Source organism: Symphalangus syndactylus, chromosome 8 (assembly GCF_028878055.3).
Source record: "Symphalangus syndactylus isolate Jambi chromosome 8, NHGRI_mSymSyn1-v2.1_pri, whole genome shotgun sequence".
Classification (NCBI taxonomy): domain Eukaryota; kingdom Metazoa; phylum Chordata; class Mammalia; order Primates; family Hylobatidae; genus Symphalangus; species Symphalangus syndactylus.
Window position 1 is genome coordinate 131,540,244 of NC_072430.2, and position 21,358 is coordinate 131,561,601.

The 21,358-nt window shown below is 37.9% G+C and overlaps 1 protein-coding gene across 21 annotated transcripts in view; it reads left to right on the plus strand.

The window, feature by feature from the left end:
- The window catches only part of RHBDD1 (rhomboid domain containing 1), a 169,932-nt gene that overhangs the window by 66,327 nt on the left and 82,247 nt on the right, over window positions 1-21,358 (plus strand). For 19 of the 21 annotated variants that reach the window (XR_010122441.1, XR_010122442.1, XR_010122443.1 and 16 more), the window contains 3 exons: window positions 3,025-3,113; window positions 5,062-5,124; window positions 10,431-10,574. Coding sequence is in view for 18 of the 21 variants with exons in the window: in XM_063645762.1 (XP_063501832.1) it covers window positions 3,025-3,113; window positions 5,062-5,124; window positions 10,431-10,574 (296 nt within the window). In the remaining 3 variants the exon portion in view is untranslated. Of the gene's footprint in view, window positions 1-3,024; window positions 3,114-5,061; window positions 5,125-10,430; window positions 10,575-12,775; window positions 13,347-21,358 lie in introns of those variants that run through there. The other 2 variants (XM_063645764.1, XM_055290840.2) reach the window with 2 other exon arrangements.

Consider the following 21,358-nt stretch of genomic DNA (forward strand, 5'->3'; position numbering starts at 1 on the left):
TTGGCCCACCACGCCCCCCTCTCCTGTACCCATATAAACCTGGGACCCCAGGCTCCAGAAGGAGGCAAGGAGATGAACAGAAGAGCAGAAGAATAGCAGAACAGCGCAACAGAGAGAAGAGAAGGAGCATCTGAACGCCAAGAGGGAGTTTACCTGGGCATGATCGGAGAGGAGATATGTCACTGGACAGCCAAACTCCAGGGGAAGGCCATCTTCCCACTCCATCCCTCTTCCACCTCCCCATCCATCCCACTGAGAGCCACCTCCATCACCCAATAAAAGCCCCACATTCATCCTTCAAGTCCATGTGTGACCTGATTTTTCCTGGATGCCAGAGAAGAAACAGAGAAACAGAAAACTTTCACACTGGCCCTCTGCCTTTGTGAAAAGGCAGAGGGTTCACTGAGCTGTCTAACCCTTAAGCTGCCTGTGGACCGCCAGGCTAAAAGAGCACACTGTAACACACACCCACTTGGGCTTCAGGAGGCCCAGATACACACCCCTGGACGTTGCCGTGGGGCTGAAGCCTAGGGGCACTCATCCCAGCTCCTGCACCTGCCCATCTGTGTGCTCCCCTTCCCGTAAGGGGTTTAAGCATGCACGGCCACCAGACAAGTCACACCACTGTGGCACATCCTGCAAGGCGGGGGTCAGGGAACTCCTGTTTAGTAGATATATTTGATGAAAATAATGCTCTCCTGAGGGAATGATTGTATATGTGGTGTGTGTGCATGTCTGTGTGTGTGTGCCATGACTTTTAGCATGTGTGCATGTGTGTGAGGGCTTGTTTGGGCAATAGTGTCATTTAATCAGCTAATGGGAACAAGCATCAATGCTGTTCTCTTTACAAGGCTGCTGTTTGCCTCTTTAAATGTTCCTCATTGCGTGTTCTTTTCCTGAGAGCCAACGATTCTTTTCATAGCTTGGAGACAATGAAAATTACCCAGAACCATCTTGCTTATGGTGTTTCAGGGACTCTCCCCTAGGCTGCTACCGTAGTAGGCGAAATGTATTGGTTTTGACTGAGTCTCGTGTAGGTTACCAAATGGCAGATTCTTAGCTCTGTGACTGCCGTGGCTCAGCAAACACCCTGAGCTGAAGATCTAGTGGTTTTAACTTACCTCCTGTTGGTGTTGGTGAAACGGTCCTGGCACACTTGAGCCATTTACTCAACATATCCTTGAGTGCCTCTCGTGTGCCTGGCACTGCCCTGGGTGTTTGGCATACATATGTGAAAGCCACATAAAGGCTGTGCTCTTGGAGTCTCCATCAGGCTCTTTCATAACTTTCAGTTTCCCACCTTCTGGAATGAGAGGTCACTATTCCAGGCTGTGGGAATGCGTTCATTTGCTTGGCTTTTTTTTTTTTTAAGCTTCTAATTTTGTATAATGTATGAATGAGACACCATTGCTGCCCTCAGGGAGTTTGTGTGACAGAGAGAGATGGACAGGCAGGCAGATGTGTAAGTACTGTGCCACCAGCAGACTGGCCTCGTGCCAGAATAAGATAGGAGCCTCGGCTCTGAGGGGAGGCAGGAGAAGGAAAGAGCGACTCTTCAACTGGGGTGGGATTTTTTGACAGAGGTGCTGTTTGGCTTAGCCTGTAGTCAGAGAGTGTTTGGGGGATGTGACAGTGGGGTGTGTGGGAATGGAGGTAGTAGGCGATGAGGTCTCCACCCTCTGACTTTGCAGAGATGGGCAAGGCCAAGTGTTGGAAGGGCTTGAACACACACCGGAGTATTCTGTGAGAGCCAGTGGATTTCAGAGGATGGCAATGACACCACTTGCCTTCTGCCTTAGGAGGATAACTGATGGCCGTGTGTGGGATGCACTGGAGAGCAAGATCTGGCTTGCAGGGAGACCAGCTGGATGATTTTCTTTCATTTATTTTATTCATTCAACACACATTCATCTGGGGTTCACTCTGTGCCCAACACTGGGCGTTTCCAAATAGTCCAGATGGCAGTAAGCGTGGTTGTAGCTGTAGGAATGGGAAGGCTGGGAGGGGTATGAGAGGCTTTACCAATGGGAAGTGGGAGTGGCACCCCAAAAAAGCCTAGTTTAAGGTGTCAGTGGATGTGTGCATGTGTGCGCAGGGGTGTCTAGAGGGCGGCGGGCAGCTGGAAATTGAGGTCAAGTGCATGAACAACTCGTTGTGTAGGACCCCCCCGTTTGTGGTAACATGCAGAGGTTTTTGAGAATTCCCAGTAATTTCTTTCTTTTTTTTTTTTTTTTTTTTTTTGAGAATCCCCAGTAATTTCTTAAACTCAGGCTGAGTGGGAGGTCATTCAGCCAGGGAACTCCACAAAGAGTGTTGCCATTTGGGGCGAAGTAGACCTCTGAAAATAAATCTTAAAAGTGATTGCCAGTTTTAGATGCCAGTTTAAGAAGAGTTAAACCACTGTCATGCCCTAAATCAAACACTTTCATGCCCTAACTCATCTTTCAAGTTTGAAATTTAAATTTGTGTTTCTTTGTTCTGAGTGACTGAAACATACATATGAAGACAACTTGGGTGGATGCAGGTGGGCATCTCAGTTCCTTTTGCTGAGTTTCACTTGCTCTCTGCTTCACTCATCCATGGTGTAGAAAACTGCAGCAGTCTGCCCTGCGATAACACAGATAGACATCATCCCTCACAATGGCTGGATAATTCCAGATTTAATGCCAAACAGAGAAAACTGATTTCATTTATGTTTTGTGGTAAGAGGTACAGAAAAAAACGGAAAGCGATATAATGACTTGACCAAATGCTTCCACTGCTCTGGAGGAGACAACCCACTTCCCCTGGTTAAGGAGGGGTGTTGCATTTTAAACATGTGCTGGTTGTTATTCATTGTACTTTTTTTAAAGGTAGGAGATGTTGTTCTTTGGACTGAGTTAAATGCTGCTTAGCATAAAAGACGTGATGTGGAACAAAGCCTGCAGACTGTGACTATTTGACATGCACTGGGCTAATGAGAAGACAGAATGTCTCTAATCAGCAGCAGAACAAACACTCACAAAGGGTCTCCTTCCCTCCTAGGACTTCCTTTGCTGGGCATCTGGCTGGGATTCTTGTTGGACTAATGTACACTCAAGGGCCTCTGAAGACAATCATGGAAGCATGTGCAGGTACAGAATAAAACACCTTTGGCATGACAACAAGTTGGAAGTTCATCTTAATTTTAATGTGAACAGAAGCATCCCCAAGTTTCCCTGTGGTTCAGCTCAGGAATTCCCTAATATGCCTGTTTTTCTTTTTAAACCAAAAGGTAAAACAACCAGTGCAGTTCCTTACATTGCTCCACAAAAGAGGCTGCAAACTTAAATTTTGAATCTGATACTTTCTTAGGGTACAAATATCAGTATATATTTATACCCTCAACCTTAATGCTACCCGCAGAAAACCACGATTTCCTAAAGAATGCAGAGAACTAAAGTGCATTTAAAATAATGCATTCTTCTGTAATAGTCCATGAATTAATATACGTGCAAGGCAAATTTGAAAAAGAAAATGAAGCCTGGACCGAAGTGCATGGCCAGTATTTTAAAGAATTCAGACTCATGACCGGGTCCTTTGTGGATGAGCCATATATTCATGCATGGCCAAACCAAGTCTGTCATTGCTTGAAGCTTAGCTCCTGCTTTTTTAAATTTTGTTTTTGCCTTCAAATTGATACTCAATGAAAATATTTCATTTAGAAATACTTGTACTTTTTAGACCTCTTAATTTTAAATGCGATTCTCATTTTCACTTGTAAGAAAACTGGTTTGCAAACACTTGTTTTATAGACTGAGTTCCACTATTTCATCTTTTATTCATGGGAAGTCTTCTGAGACCATTTTACCTTTTCTTGAACCATAAATAATTTGTTTCACAGTTTGTGCTGATGACTGGTATTCTTGAGAACCATATAATATTCATGATATTAGAAAGCTTTCCAGGCACTGCACTGGCACCTTTATTAGCAGGTCGTGTTCACTTTTGGTTGATTTTTACAGGCTGTGTTGCATCTAAGCAGATTCTCATTTTCCCGCATTTGCTTATTAATGTGTTTCCACTGTACATACTTAGAGGAGGCAACGGGAGCTTCATTTATTGAAAATGTCCAGTTTTTATATTTTCAATACAATTTAATACTCATTAGTACTGATAAAAGAGATGATTCTCGGGAGTTTAATGTCTTGTTTCTTATTTCTATGTCTCTTGATGAAACAGTTAGTAAAGCTTTTTGCAGACATTTTATGAAATTTAAGCAAGTGCTTTGTTTAATTTTTAAAGAGAATTTTCCCCATAATTACAATATTTAAACTCTTAGTTTTAAAAGCCTTAAAAAATAAGTGGAGACTTATTTCTACACCACTCCATTTTCAAAGTAATAAATACAATAGCAAATTAAATAGGAAAATTAGAACACTCAGTGCAATTTGCAAATAGCCTGCGAACTCGGCCTTTTTTCTGTGAGCTAAGAATTGAAGGACACAGGAACCCCATGGAAAACGACCCAGCATGTGGAAGCTGCTGTCTGATGCCTCCTGGAAGAGGAGGGTCACCCTGAGGGTGTGGCCCTTGGCCCTCCCTCTCTCACTTCATTCAGCCGTGCCAAATTGACTGAGTAGACAGTCATACTGCCTTCTGTAGGGACAAGAAAGAGTGAAGTCCCCTAGAAAGGGTAAGGAGCATGGCTCTCCTAACACCTTGTTTGAGAAAGGTTCTCCATTTAGCCAGAGTATCTCTGCTTGTACAGAGACATCAAAGCCGAGGCTTGGTACTTTGGCAGGCAAAGACTAAGGAACTTCAGTGAGTGTAAATTAGGGTTTCATTGTCCACTCCCTATCCCCAAACACACACACACACACACACATTCTTTTCCCTGTAGGGACACACACACACACACACACACACACACACACTCTTTTCCTGTTAGGGCTGGCCCCCAAACAAAAGGGAGTTTATTTTAATAAGTGTTTAGAAATCATTTGAAATGACCTTGGGCTTTGTCCCAGAGAACTTCCTAATTACTGGAACAATTAGCATTTAAAGCTTTATGGCTGCCATTAAAATGTTTGTTTCTTTTAGGTTTAGGTGGTTTTTCCTCCAATGTTGGTTACCCAGGACAGCAATACTACTTTAATAGTTCAGGTAGGCACTTTATTTCGTTTAATAAATTTTAACTTATTTTTAAAATTATAGTGTTCAGCTCTACAGAGTACTTTAGGATACTACTAGTTTATGCTGTGGTAGGGTCGTTCACATGTTATGTAACTGCGCCTCTGACATGCCTGGAAGCTAGATGGAGGGGTAGCCTAGGGAGCATATTTGTGGGGGTTGGTAGGGAAGGCCAGGGAAGGAGGTAACTCAGGCATGAAAACATGGTATGATTGGTATGAGGGCTCTTGTGTGTGATAAGATCCATATTAGACCTTGGTGCTTTGAGTCTCAGTCTGAGACTCTACTGCTGGGTAAGTGTTAGAAGTTGGTTTTAGGTGTATAGTTCTCCACGGCCCATCCCATGTATATTCAGGAAACCCTTGCATACCCTCAGATGCTAAAATAGGCATGCCTCTAACAAATGCCATGTGACTTAATGAGGAAGAACGTATTTTTCTAAGTGTCTGTGTAAATAGAAAGGACTTCCTGTTAAAAGCATAAGACCTATTTTAGGCTAAAGCCTTTGCATTCCAGTCTGGGGTGGCTACACAGTAGTATCTTAGATCAGGCCCAGCAGCCAGGTGTTAGTCATGCCCATTGGAACACTCATGTCTTAATGCAATGAACTGAATGTGCCCCTCCCCAAATTCATATGTTGGAACTCTAACCCCTAATGTGATGATTTTAGTAGGGTAGGGGTTTGGGGAAAAAATTAGGTCGTGAGGGTAGGGCCCTCATGAATGGGATTAATGTCCTTATAAAAGCGAACCCAGAGAGCTCTCTAGCTTCCTCACTGCCACATGAGGATACAAGAAGTCAGCAGTCTGCAACCTGGAAGAGGGCTCTCACCAGAACCACACTGGCATCGCAAGCTTCCAGCCTCCAGATTGTGAGAAATTTCTGTTGCTTAAGCCAGCCAGTCTATGGCTGTTTGTTATAGCATCCCCAATGGACTAAGATGTGTTTCTATTAATTGAGGACCACTATAGCTTAAAGCTGAGACTAGCAGCCTTTTCTTTAAAGGACCGGACAGCTAATATTTCAGGCAGTAAGGGCTTTATTGGCCATATAGTCTCTGCTGCAACTAGTTAACCTGTCCTTGTAGCATGAAAGCTGCCAGAGACAATGTGTAAACAAGTGGATACAGGTGTGTTCCAATAGAATCTTATTCCTAGATCCTGCCGTTTCTACTGTGTAAGGATATGAGATTGGCACTCTGCCAATTTAACCTTACAAAATAGGGCAGTTCTACTTACTGTCTTCTCTCTCTTTTGCACTCGATTTATTTTCTATTTTTTAAAAAAGAGAACTGAAGAGAACAGCTTCTTTCTTTCTTATATGGAAGAAGCATAGTCACACAGACCAGAGAATTAAGGGCGAAAATAATAAAAAGCCCTTTTTACCTCTTTTAACCTCTGTAAAATTACCATAGTTATATGCCTTCTCTGAAGTGATTGGATTTCTTCAAAGGCAGAGCTACATAAGGCCAGGTGGCTATGCTAATGGTCATCTAGGGAACTTTTATGAGAGCATATGTATATCTTACAAGTAATGATTTATTCTTAATATGGCTGTCCTTAGCTGGAAAAGTCTTTATAGGTCAAAGAACCTTATGAATGTTTAAAAAGCTGTTACCAATTTTTCTAATCTTGGTGGTGTTTCTTGATCTCCTTTGCCATGAAATCCTGGTATGTGTATGAGGAACAGATGGAGTAGTTAATAGAATAATGATAACCAGATTTTCTTTTACTACAGAGCCTAAGTATACAACTAAAAAAAAAAATTAAACTAGTATTCCTCTCAGGACATAATTTAAATTTATTTATCTTAATTGTTTGATTGCTAGGTTTTTCCAGGAATGTTTATTATGAAGATTTTAAAACATCTGATTGGGCCAGTGAAACAACCATAGAAAATTTTTGGTCCTACCGGAGGAGATCTGTTCTCATTATAATAGATACTGATGAGATTTTGAGTCCTGTTGATGATTTATGATTGATGATATAGAACGTTTAACCACACTGGTCTTTCTGATTTAAGGCACCAAAACTTTCCCATTTTCTTTCCCCATGTTTTGTCTGATAAGTACCAAATTTGTTTTTATAATATTCAGATGTTTAGAGTTGTTGACTTTATTTCATTGAAGAACTGCCAGATTATTTTAAAATAAGAAATAGCATGAATAAAAATGTTTTTCTACATCAAGAAAATGTTGCCTCAAATCATCGCATGTGTATCTGGCAATTAAAATTCTATGTAGTTATACAATTTCTACGTGGTGAGCAAATATTCAGAGACCTTGGGTTATTTTGGCTTTTGAATTAACTGAGCATTTTTGGGGGTGGATAGGTAGAAATGCTGCTTAGATCTTACAGAATGACTTTCCACAGGGGTTTGAAAGTGATAATGAGACATGTGGGGAATTACCCAATATACTTTTTGTATTCCAGTAAAATAATTGGCATTCGTAAGGAATTGGGCAGTTTCTCTATGCAGGGATTGCTGAAGCATCCCATGCTATTCAGTGGCGTCTCTGTAAATATTCTATTAGTGTTGCACAATGGTTGCCACTTTCTTTGATTCTTTGTGGAGAAGATATATTAATTATGTTTTTACCATTTGTCCTCATGTGAAAGTTCTTTTATTTTTTTTGGATAAGGAATGAAAAGTAAGATTTGTAAAAACACTACCACGGTCTCCTTTACCTTCAAGGTCTGAAACTGGCTGGTTGGGTGTTCCCCAATGCAGCAATGGGGGCTGAATTTTTCTGATTCTGTTGGATAGAGACCAGTTTAAGAATAAGTGTTCATATTTAAAATGGTAAGATCCAAGTTCAGTTTTAAGCCATTATGAGGATTTGGAAAATGTACTTGTCTCCTTCTCCTATTTTAAATATCAATAATGTTAATATTTTGACATGGGAAACAGGTGAGAGAAAATATGAAAGTTGGGTTATTGGAGGTATTTAGTAAATCCTCATTAATATTTACCACACTGGGGCAAAGCTTTTCAGAATTAGTCTCCAAAATCCTAAACAGTTTGTTTAATGTTTATTTAGATCGTTCCTTTTTCTTTTACTTTCAAGGACGTTCAGTAAAATAGAATCAAGTTAGAAGAGTTTTTTCACAATCACTGAGAATGGACAAAAGATCTGGATAGACATTTCCCCAAGAAGATATACACATGGCCAATAAGCACATAAAAAGACACTCAACATTATTAGTCATCAAAATCACAGTGAGATACCACTTCATATGACCTAGGATGTTTGTGAATAAAAAGGCAAATAATAGCAAGTGTTAGTGAGGATGTGGAGAAATTGGAACCCACATACACTGCTTGTAGGAATAGAAAATGGTACAGCTACTTTGGAAAACATTCTGGTGATTCCTCAAATAGTTAGACAGAATCGCCATGTGACGCAGCAGTTCCACTTCTAGGTATATACTCAAAAGAAATGAAACCATATGTCCACATAAAACCTTGCTCACAAATGTTTATAGCAGCATTATTCATAATAGTCAAAAGGTAGAAATAGTACAAATGTCTATCAGTTGACACATGGATAAACAAAATGTGGTATAAGCCATACAGTGGAATATTATTTGCCCATAAAAAAGAATGAAGTACTGATAAATGTAACAAAATTGATGAACCTGGAAAATATACTAAATGAAATAAGCTAGACACAAAATGCCACATATTACATGATTTTGTTTATATGAGCTATCCAGAATAGGCATATTCTGTAGAGACAGAAAGTAGATTAGTGCTTACTTAGAGCCGGAGAAGGGATGGGAGGGTGAGGATTGTTAGCTAAAGAGTACAGATTTCTTTTTGGGGATGATGAAAATGTCCAAAATTGATTGTAGTAATGATGGTACAACTCTAAAATATACTAAAAACCACTGAGTTGTGCACTTTAAATTGATAAATTGTATGGATGTCAATTATATATCAATAAAGCTGTCCTAAAAATATCAATAGACACAACTACTTTTCATGACCAATATTTATATAAAAAACTAGTGTTTTGTCATTCGTTGTTTATATGGTAATGAAGTCTACTAGATTGATGATTTACAGTTTCCCTTTTAATCCTGCATATAAGGAAAATATTCATAAAGAATACAACAGTAAATTTTAAAATAGTCTCAGGACCAACTATCAAAAATTCTGAGCGTGAAATCTCAATTGATGAGATTCTGCCATTCAGTGTTCCTCTTTTGGCTGGATTGTGTTTTTTTTCCTGTAGCCTTATTAAAGCTCCAACTCAGGCCTGTACTGCTGTACTCTGTGGGATAATATGGAGATCTGTCACAAAGACTCATAGTAAAGGTTAGGAATCTTCATCAACAACCCAAACCACATTATTTAAATATTTGAAACATCAACTTCAAAGAATATAATAATGGCAGGAAAGAAGGGAAAAAAATTTTTCTATTTTACTTCTCTCTCTTTATGCCAGAATGAGATTGGTAACCTTCCGTGGGGAACAAAAATCTCTTCCAAACAAATTCTCTAACTATTGGCAGTTAAAGAAAATGTAAGGAATAAACTCAAACTGAAAAGATCAATGGAAATATCTTGCAAAAATGAACTTTTCCCTGTTAGTGACCTTTATTAATGGTGTACCTAAGTTTGGTACCTAAAGCATTATTTAATGACCAGGTTGTCTCTTCTCTCTTGTTTTATCTAGCAACCATTTTTTTTTGAAGTTGTCTCTTCTTTCTTGTTTTATCTAGAAACCATTTTTGTTTTGGTGGGGGGACTATAATCTCTGACATAGAATTACAATTACAGAGAAATTGGCTGGATCTTAATGTTGTTATTGTCTGAAGTATTCTGTGGGATCTGTATGAAGCATTGGTCTGCCCCTCATTGTACAGAGCAACAAGACAATAAGGCTTTATTAGCTATTGTTTCCACCATTCTCTTGACTCAAGCCAGGACTTCACTGGAAACTCTCCAAGTATTGAATAGCTCTAAGCTGAAAGAATCCACTCCATATGTCAATAGCTCATTCCAGTCTCTTCCCCAGGACTTCTGACTACCCTCTAAATTAATATCTCCTTTCCTCATTAGCACATAAGGACTCATTCATGTCCAGCCCCATGGTGGGCACTGAGGATACAGTGACAAGATGATCACCATTTGGCATCTTTTCTTACTTTCAGGATAACTATTATACCTAAAATAATGTTATGCCTTACTTGCTTGTCTTTGCTTATACAAAACAGGAAGTATAAAACAACAGTCCATAGCTGTGTTCTAGAACCTTTTCCTTGTGCCTGTAGGCAGCTCTGGATATCAGGATTATTATCCACATGGCAGGCCGGATCACTATGAAGAAGCACCCAGGAACTATGACACGTACACAGCAGGACTGAGTGAAGAAGAACAGCTCGAGAGAGCATTACGAGCCAGCCTCTGGGACCAAGGTAGGAGTCTTGCGCCCTTCAGTTATTTTAAAGCATACCTCATGTGGTAAGGTAGCCTGAAAAAGGGCTATTTGTAGCAAATTAAATTTTAAATAGTTCAGAAAAAGGATATGTAGATGAAAAATGTGTGCAGATTGTGATTACAAAGAATGGGGTGTGATGCCATGTTCCCAGCAACCTAAGCTAATAAGGTGACAGACTGTGTATGTATTGTTAAAGTGGTTCTTTTATAGGCCTGCTGTACTTGATGCTTTGGCATTAAAGTCAAGAAACTTAAAATTCTTAGATGCATGATAAAAAAAAAAAAGAGATTTTCTTTGGAATTCATATTTGTAAAGAAGGCTCAATGTCACTAAGTATCAAAATATTGCCCATAAACCTCCCACAAATCTCCCTCAACATCACATAGGCTAAGAATTCAAGCTTGGATTTGACTTCTGCTGAACCAATCTGTCTGGAGGTAGAGCCTAGAAATTTGTATTTTGAACAGGCTTTCCAGGAGATTCTCTTACAAACCGATATCTGAAAAAACACTGTATATATTCTGCCACGTTTGTTCTAGGTTTAGATTATGAATTTGGGTATTACTGTTTTTATTGTTTGAGTAGTGACTAAAAATCAACTATTCATTTAAAGGGCATTTGTTAAAATTTTATGTGTCATGTACAATGGTAGGTACACTAGGGAACACTGAGTGGTAAAAGGTGGAACCTACCCTCAAAAAATTAATCTGTGTTTGGGCATATGCCTACTAGATGTGATACCACACAGGTAACCCTAGCATCAGGTGACTAAGAGAGGCTCAAGCTTCAGTGCTAGAGGTAGGGAGAAGATGGTGAGCTTTTTCATACCTAGAACTATCAGATTTTCACAGAGGAGACAGCGTTTGAGTTGGACCTTCCAGAATGTGTAGAACTTGCAGAGCTGTGGACGGGCATTCTCTGCAGAAGTCTTGAGTCTCAGCACAGAAGTTAGGGTCATGTTCCGCCAGCCCTCACTTTTGAATGGACAATAAGAGAAGAAAGGGAAGAAGAGTGGGAAGCTAGGCTGGGGCCGGATCACAGGGGTCCTAGAATTAAATAGGCCAATTGGAAAGTGGATTTAGTGTGTGGTATAAATGCCAATAGAGCTCTGCATGGGAGACTGATGTAGTCAGAGCTCTGTTATAAGAATCTGGTAGTAGCAGTCATTCTGCAAACAAGATTGAGCACTAGTTGGGTACCAAGCATTATGCTAGATGATGAGGGTACATAAATTATCACAATATAATTTCTGACTTCAAGGAATACAGTCTTAGCAGCAACTGTGTGCATGGAGGTGGGGAATGACAAGAAGCGGGAGACAAGTTGGAAGACTATATTGCAGTGACCTGAACAAGAAAGGAAAGCCTAAATTATGAAGGTGGCAGGGGAAGTGGAGAGGAAGGCATAAATCTGTATTTCTCAGGTGAAGAGTTTCAGAACTGTGATGATGTATCAGTAATCCATCACTGTGTAAAGAATCACCCTGAAACTCATGGATTAAAACAGTAAACATTTATTCTTGCTCATGAGTATGTGAAGCAGCTGGGGCGGGCTTAGCTGATTTTGGCTAGCGAGCTAAGGTGTCTGCGCTGGTCTGCTGGGGTCTGGCTGCTCTAGGGTGGCTTCTTCTACATGCCTGCCTGACTGATGGTGGTGTTACGCCACACCTTATTCCTCATCCAGCAGGCTAGCCTGGGCTCGTTCACCAGGCCGCAGCATAAGGTTTACAGGAGAGTGCAGAAATAAACAAGTCTTATGCTGGCACAATGTCAGTTCCACTGTATTCTGTATACTGTTACTGAAGCAGGTAACAAGACCAGCTCAGATTCATGGGATAGGGAGATAGTCTACACCTCTTGGAGGAACAGCAAAGTCACATGCAATGGTTATGGATAGAGGGAGAGGTGGAGAATTGTAGCCATTTTTGTAATCACTGTATCACATATAGTAAATGGACTACCAGTATCACAATCATACAAAAGCATGCCTTAGCCATGGAATCCTGAAATCTGGGGAAAGGGCCCCACAGCCTGTATTTTTAACAAATTCTCATGGTTATTCCTGTGCACACAGGGGTTTAATCACCACTGGGCTATCCATGAAATATTACAGGACAAGTAGAGCAGGGCAAAACTTCTCAGCATGGACTTCATACTGCCTATCTCTATCCCCTTCTAGGCTAACTTCAAGTAAAGTCAAAAGAGCCAAAGAACACAGCATGATAGGAAAGAGTTGGACATATATTTGGGGGACATCGTCTGATTATTATCTTCTGTTGAGAAAATGTGTATTCTAAAGTAGCAAGCCTTCATAAAGAGTGATGAAAAATCAGAGGGAAAAATTAGGCAGCCCGAGTGGGAATATTTGAATGTGAGACATAGAAAACCTCCCGTGTTAAATGTAGTAAGAGAAAGGAAATGCAAGAAGACAAGCTTACCTTTTGTAGTTTTATTTCTGAAGGGTTGCTATATGCCCCCATCAGTAATTATACAGGAAGTTAGTACTAGTAGTACAGGTGTCTTTTTTAGAAAGAGAAAGAAAATAATGGCTTCCTTCAGTAATTTGGGCTCAGAGACATGAGCATGGAAGATCTGTAGATGAAAGCATCCTCTGATGGCCCTGGTGATTTTGGAGCAATTTTACAGACTTGAATCTACGTACAAAGGAACGGCTTACATTTAGGGAGTCAGAATAAAGTTGGAGTAGATTTTTGAGATGTTTCCTTAATAAAGAATGTGTTTATTATCAAGTTAATATGTCATTAATATTAATTTTTCCTGTTTAACAATAAATGGTATTGAAATATATACTAACAGGCAAAAAGAAAAAAAAAGACAGGCTACCTTGAGAGATTTCAGAAAGTCATCTGATAGTAGTGTTGATTTTTCACAAATTTAAATCTTATTCTTAAAAAAACTTCTGGATAGCATTAGGAGATATACCTAATGCTAAATGACGAGTTAATGGGTGCAGGAAATCAACATGGCACATGGATGCATATGTAACAAACCTGCACATTGTGCACATGTACCCTAAAACCTAAAGTATAATAATAAAAAAAAAAAAACTTCTTGTAAAAGTAACTCGAGAGTATACTGAACAGAAATAGAAACAACTTAAAATTTTTTACTATCCCTATTTTAAATTATTTTATGTTTTTTCTTCTTATCCTTAAAACATTTCAGTGAAGTTAAGAAACGAATTACTTTTACTTAAAAAAAAAAGATTTTTACACATCAGATGCTGTAAGACTTGCTTGGTGAGAATAGTATTTCTGGGATTATTTTGAAGTCAAGGGTTTTGTTTCTACCTCTGTCTAACTAGTGCTTAGTCTGAAAAAATCTAGCTTCTACTTTGTGAGTATGGAGTTAAGTTCTAAAACTCCTCACAGTAGAAGATTGCTAGGACTAAATGATCCAGAGTTTGTGCTGAATTATTTTTGCTATCTGACCTTTTATTTTAACAAAATCATAGTTTTTTTCTTCCTTTTTTTTCTTCCTCCTACACATGTATTTTCAGAATTTAAAGCAGTCTCTTCTTTCCATTCATGAAAAATCACAAAAGTATGTAGAACTTGTCTCTCAAATGGCCACTTAGTACATCTGAAACAGAGAGGCCTTGGTTAGGATTTTGAATTACAGTGAATGAAATATAAAAATAAATAATTTTAAAAAGAAAAGAAATCATAAAAGTTAATAGTTAATTGATGATTTTTGAATGTAGGACTTTCTAAACAGAAAAGTAATGAAAAAATTGTGGAAGATAGACCAATGAAAACTTTGACAAAGAATTAATATAATCATCATGTAAAGAACTCATGCAATGAAGTAATTAATACTAACTCCTATTAGGAAAAGAGAAAATAATTTTAACATACAATCCAAAGACTTATAAGTTACCAGTGTGCATCTAAAAATAATTTGCTATATATTAGCAGAGAGTTACTTAGTTTGTTCATCTCACTACATTTATTTTTTATTTTTTATTTTTATTTTTAATTTTTGTGGGTACATAGCAGGTGTATGTATTTATGGGGTACCTGAGAATTTTAATGCAGGCATGCAATGTATAATACATCAGGGTAAATGGAGTATTCGTCACCTCAAGCATTTGTCATTTCTTTGTGTTAAAAACAATCCAGTTCTACTCTTTCAGTTATTTTTAAATGTACAAAAAAAAAAATTGTTGACTGTAGTCAGCCTGTTGTGCTATTAAATACTAGATCTTACTCATTCTAATTATTTTTTATACCCATTAGCCATCTTTATTTCTGCTCATCCTCCACCCCAGCAGCTGGTAACCATCTTTTCACTCTCTATCTCCATGAGTTTGTTTTAATTTATAGCTCCCACAAATAAATAAGAACATGCAAAGTTTGTCCTTCTGTGCCTGGCTTATTTCACTTAACAGGGTGACCTCCAGTTCCATCTACGTTGTTGCAAATGATAGGATCTCATTTTGTTTAATGGATGAATAGTATTCTATTGTGTATAAGTACTACATTTTCTTATTCATTCATCTGTTGATGGATACTTAGGTTGCTCCCAAATCTTGGCTACTATGAATAGTGCTATAGTAAACATGGGAATATAGATATCTCTTTGATATAATTATTTCCTTTCTTTTGGGCATATACCTAGCAGTGGAATTGCTGGATCATATGGTAGCTCTACATTTAGTTTTCTGTGGAACCTCCAAACTGTTCTCCATAGTGGTTGTACTAATTTACATTCACACCAAAAGTGTACAAGGGTTCCGTTTTCTCCATATCCTCGCCAGCATTTGTTATTGCCTGTCTCTTGCATAAAAGCCATTTTAACTGGAGTGAAATGATGTTTCGTTGTAGTTTTGATTTGCCATTTCTCTGAGGATCAATGATATTGAGAACCTTTTCATATGCCTTTTTGCCATTTGTATGCCTTCTTTTGGGAAATGTCTATTCGAATCTTTTGCACAGTTTAAAAATTCGATTATTAGGTTTTATCCTATATGTAAGCAGCTATTTGAACGCCTTATATATTCTTGTTATTAGACTCTTGTCAGATGGATAGTTTGCACATATTTTCTCCCATTCTGTGAGTTGTCTCTTCACTTTGTTGATTGTTTCCTTTCCTGTAAAGAAGGCTTTTAACATGATGTGATCCCATTTGCTGATTTTTGCTTTTTGACCTGTGCTTGTGGAGTATTACTCAATAAATCTTTGCCAATCCAATGTCCTGGAGAGATTCCCCAACATTTTCTTTTAGTAGACTCATAGTTTCAGGTCTTAGATGTAAGTCTTTAATCCATTTCAAATTGATTTTTGTATATGGTGAGAGATAGGGGTCTAGTTTCATTCTTCTGCATATGGATATCCAGTTTCCCCAGGAGTATTTATTGAAGAGACTGTCCTTTCCCCCAATGTATTCTCTTGGCACCTTTGTTGAAAATGAGATCAACATAAATGTATGGATTTGTTTCTGTGTTCTCTGTTCTCTTCCACTGATCTATGTGTCTGGTTTTATGCCAGTACCATGGTCTTTTGGTTATTATAGCTTTGTAGTATAATTCAAAGTGGGGTAATGTGATCCTTCCAGTTTGCTTCTTTCTGCTCAGGATAGCTTTGGCTATCCTTGGTCTTCTGTGGTTCCATGTAAATATTACAATTACTTTTTCTATTTCTGTGAAGAATGTCATTGGTATTTTGATAGGGGTTGCATTGAATCTGTAGTTTGCTTTGGGTAGTACGGACATTTTGACAATATTGAGTCTTCCAATCCATGAACATGGAATATCTTTCCACTTTTTGTGTCTGCTTCAATGTTTTCATCAATATTTTATAGTTTTCATTGTAGAGATCTTTGACTTCTTTGATTAATTCCTGTGTATTTCATTTTACTTGTAGCTATTTTAAATATTTGTATTTAAATAAATAAATAATAAATAAATAAGTAAAAACTTGTAAATAAATACTTGTATTTACTTGTAGCTATTTTAAGTGGGATTACCTTCTTGGCTTTTCAGATTGTTTGCTGTTAGCATATTGAAATGTTGCTGACTTTTGTATGTTGATTTTGTATCCTGCAACTTTCCTGAATTTATATATCAGTTTTAATAGTTTTTTGGTGGGTTTTTCCAAATATAAGATCCATACCACCTGCAAACAGAGATAATTTGGCTTCTTCCTTTCCAATTTGGATGCCCTTTATTTATTTGTCTTGTCTGATTGCTCTAGCTAGGACTTCCAGTACTATGTTGAATAACAGTGGTGAAAGTGTGCATCTTTGTTATGTTCCAGATCTTAGAGGAAAGGCTTTCTGTTTTTCCCCTTTCAACGTGATACTAGCTGTGGGTCTGTCATATGTGACTTTTATTGTGTTGAGGTATATTCCTTCTATCCTCATTTTTTAGGGTTTTTTTGTCATGAAGGAACGTTGAATTTTATCAAGTGCTTGTTCAGCATCAATTGAAATGACCATATGGTTTTTTATCTGTTGATACAGTGTACCACGTTGATTGATTTGCTTATGTTAAACCATCCTTGCATCACTGGGATAAATCCCAAATGGTCATAATGAATGATCTTTTTAATATGTTGAATTCAATTTGCTATTATCTTTGCATCAATGTTCATCAGGGATATTGGCCTGTAGTTTTCTTTGATACCTTTTTCTAGTTTTGGTATCAGGATAATACTGGCCTCATAGAATTAGTCTGGAATTATTCCCTCTGCCTCTATTTCTCAAAATAGTTTGTGTTGGATTGGTATTCATTCCTTTTTAAACGTTTGGTAAAATTTAGCAGTGAAGCCATTGGGTCCAGGGCTTTTCTTTGCTGGGAAACTTTTTATTGTGGCACCAATCTCATTACTTTTTATTGGTTTGTTTAGGTTTTGGGTTTCTTCATGGTTTAATCTTGGTAAGTTGTGTGTGTCTAGGAATTTATTCATTTCTTCTAGGTTTTCCAATTTATTGGCATACAGTTGCTCATAGTAGCTTTAACAATCCTTTGAATTTCTGTAGAATAGGTTTTAATGTCTACTTTTAATCTCATTTTTATTTGGGTCTTCTCTCTTTTTTTCTTAGCCTGGCTAAAGGTGCGTTGATTATGTTTTCAAAAGAACAACTTTTTGTCATGAATCTTTTGTATTGTTTTTTTCGTTTCATTTAGTTCTACTCTTTATTACTTCTTTTCTTATACTATTTTTTTGTTTTGTTTGCTCTTGCTTTTCCAGTGGTTTAAGATGAATCATTATGTTATTTGAAGTTTTTCTACCTCTTAGATATAGGCGCCTATTGCTATAAACTTCCCTCTTAGTCCTGCTTTCACTGTATCCTACAGGTTTCAGTATGTTGTGTTTGTATTATCATTTGCTTCAAGAAATTTTTGAATTTCCTCATTAACCCACTGGTCATTTAGGAACATATTGTTCAATTTCCATGTATTCGTATAGTTTCCAAAATTCCTCCTTTTAGTGATTTCTAATCTTATTCCATTGTGGTCAGAGATGATACTTGATATAATTTCAGTTTTTCTAAACTTTTTAAAAGACTTTTTTGTTGCCTAATATATGGTCTATCCTTGAGAATTATTCATGTACTGAGGAAAAGAATGTGTGTTCTGCAGCTATTGGATGAAATGTTCTGTAAATATCTATTAGGTCCATTTGGTCTATAGTGCAGATTAAGTGTTAACGTTTCTTTGTTGAGCATCTTTCTGGAACACTTTTCCATTGCTGAAAGTGGGGTGTTGAAGTCTCCAGCTATTATTGTATTGGGATTGATCGATCTCTTAAGCTCTAATAATACTTGCTTTATATATCTGGGTGCTCCAGTGTTAGATGCATATATATTTATAATTAATATATCCTCTTACTGAATTGACTGACCCCTTTATCATAATATAATTACCTTCTTTGTCTCTTTTTATAGTTTTTATCTTGTCTGATATAAGCATACCTACTCCTGTTCTTTACTGGTTTCCACTGGAATGAAGTATCTTTTTCCAGTTCTTTATTTTCAGTCTATGTATTTTCTTTCTTTTTTTTTTTTTTTCTTTTTTTGAGACAGAGTCTTACTCTGTCGCCCAGGCTGGAGTGCAGTGGTGTGATCTCAGCTCACTGTAAATTCCACCTCCCGGGTTCACGCCATTGTCCTGCCTCAGCCTCCCGAGTAGCTGGGACTACAGGTGCCCACCACCACACCTGGCTAATTTTTTGTATTTTTAGTAGAGATGGGGTTTCACTGTGTTAGCCAGGATGGTCTCCATCTCCTGACTTTGTGATCTGCCCGCCTCGGCCTCCCAAAGTGCTGGGATTACAGGTGTGAGCCACTGTGCCCGGCCTCTATATGTATTTTCATTCTCTATAGGTGAAATGTGTTTCTTGTAGGCAACAGATCATTGGACCTTATATTCATTCTACTCTGTGTCATTTAGTCTTTTTTCATTTAATGCTATTATTGTTCAGTAAGGATCTACTTCTACCATTTTGTTATTTGTTTTCTGGTTGTTTTGTGGTCTTCCCTTTCCTCTTCCCTTCCTTCCTGTCTTCCTTTTAGTGAGTGATGTTCTCTGGAGGTATGTTTTAATTTCTTGCTTTTTATTTTTTGTGTATCTGTTGTATGTTTTTTGATTTCTGATTACCATAAGGCTTGAAATTAATATGACCTATTTTTTAAATTGATAACAACTTAACACTGATTGCATAAACAAGCAAGCAAGCAAAGAGAAAATGAATAAAAACTCTACACTTTAACTTTGTCCCCCTGATTTTTAGCTTTTGTTTCTACTTATATTTTATTATACTGTTTATGGTTGAAAAATTGTTGTAGTTATTATTTTTGATTGGTTCACCTTATAGTCTTTCTACTCAAGATATGAATAGTTTACACACCACAGTTACAGGGTGTCCCTTTATTCTGTTTTTCTGTGTGCTTACTATTACCCGTGAGTTTTGTACCTTCGGATGATTTTTTATTGCTCATTTACATCCTTTTCTTTCAGATTGAAGAACTCCCTTTAGCATTTCTTGTAGGACATGTCTGGCATTGATGAAATCTCTCAGCTTTTCTTGGGAAATTTTTTATTTTGGCTTCATGTTTGAAGGATATTTTCGCTGGATATACTATTATAGGATAAAATTTTTTTCCCCCCTTCAGCACTTTAAATGTATCATGCCATTCTCTCCTTGCCTGTAAGGTTTCCACTCAAGTCCACTGTCAGAACGACTGGAACTCCATTGTATGTTATTTGTTTCTTTTCTCTTGCTGTTTTTAGGATCCTTTCTTTTTCCTTGACCTTTGGGAGTTTGATTATTAAATGTCTTGAGGTAATCTTTTTTTTTTTTTTTTTTGTTACTAGCCTTAAAGGGGATGTAGAGAGAGAGAGAGAGAGAAATTGGGATAGAATGTTTATTCAAGGAAATTATAACAGACAACTTTCCAAACCTAGAGAAAGATATGAATATCTAGGTACAAGAAAATCAAAGAATGCCAAGCAGATTCAACCCAAATAAGACTACTTCAAGACATATAATAATAAAACTCTCAACGATCAAGGATAAAGAAAGGATCTTTTTTTTTATTATTATATTTTAGGTTTTAGGGTACATGTGCACAATGTGCAGGTTTGTTACATATGTATCCATGTGCCATGTTGTTTTGCTGCACCCATTAACTCGTCATTTAGCATTAGGTATATCTCCTAATGCTGTCCCTCCCCCCTCCCCCCACCCCACAACAGTCCCGGGAGTGTGATGTTCCCCTTCCTGTGTCCGTGAGTACTCATTGTTCAATTCCCACCTATGAGTGAGAACATGCGGTGTTTGGTTTTTTGTCCTTGCGATAGTTTACTGAGAATGATGTTTTCCAGTTTCATCCATGTCCCTACAAAGGACATGAACTCATCATTTTTTATGGCTGCATAGTATTCCATGGTGTGTATGTGCCACATTTTCTTAATCCAGTCTATCGTTGTTGGACATTTGAGTTGGTTCCAAGTCTTTGCTATTGTAAATAGTGCCGCAATAAACATACGTGTGCATGTGTCTTTATACCAGCATGATTTATAGTCCTTTGGGTATATACCCAGTAATGGGATGGCTGGGTCAAATGGTATTTCTAGTTCTAGATCCCTGAGGAATCGCCACACTGACTTCCACAATGGTTGAACTAGTTTACAGTCCCACCAACAGTGTAAAAGTGTTCCTATTTCTCCACATCCTCTCCAGCACCTGTTGTTTCCTGCCTTTTTAATGATGGCCATTCTAACTGGTGTGCGATGGTATCTTACTGTGGTTTTTATTTGCATTTCTCTGATGGCCAGTGATGATGAGCATTTTTTCATGTGTTTTTTGGCTGCATAAATGTCTTCTTTTGAGAAGTGTCTGTTCATGTCCTTCGCCCACTTTTTGATGGGGTCGTTTGTTTTTTTCTTATAAATTTGTTTGAGTTCATTGTAGATTCTGGATATTAGCCCTTTGTCAGATGAGTAGATTGCAAAAATTTTCTGCCATTCTGTAGGCTGCCTGTTCACTCTGATGGTAGTTTCTTTTGCTGTGCAGAAGCTCTTTAGTTTAATTAGATCCCATTTCTCAATTTTGGCTTTTGTTGCCATTGCTTTTGGTGCTTTAGACATGAAGTCCTTGCCCATGCCTATGTCCTGAATGGTATTGCCTAGGTTTTCTTGTAGGATTTTAATGGTTTTAGGTCTAACATTTAAGTCTTTAATCCATCTTGAATTAATTTTTGTATAAGGTGTAAGGAAGGGATCCAGTTTCAGCTT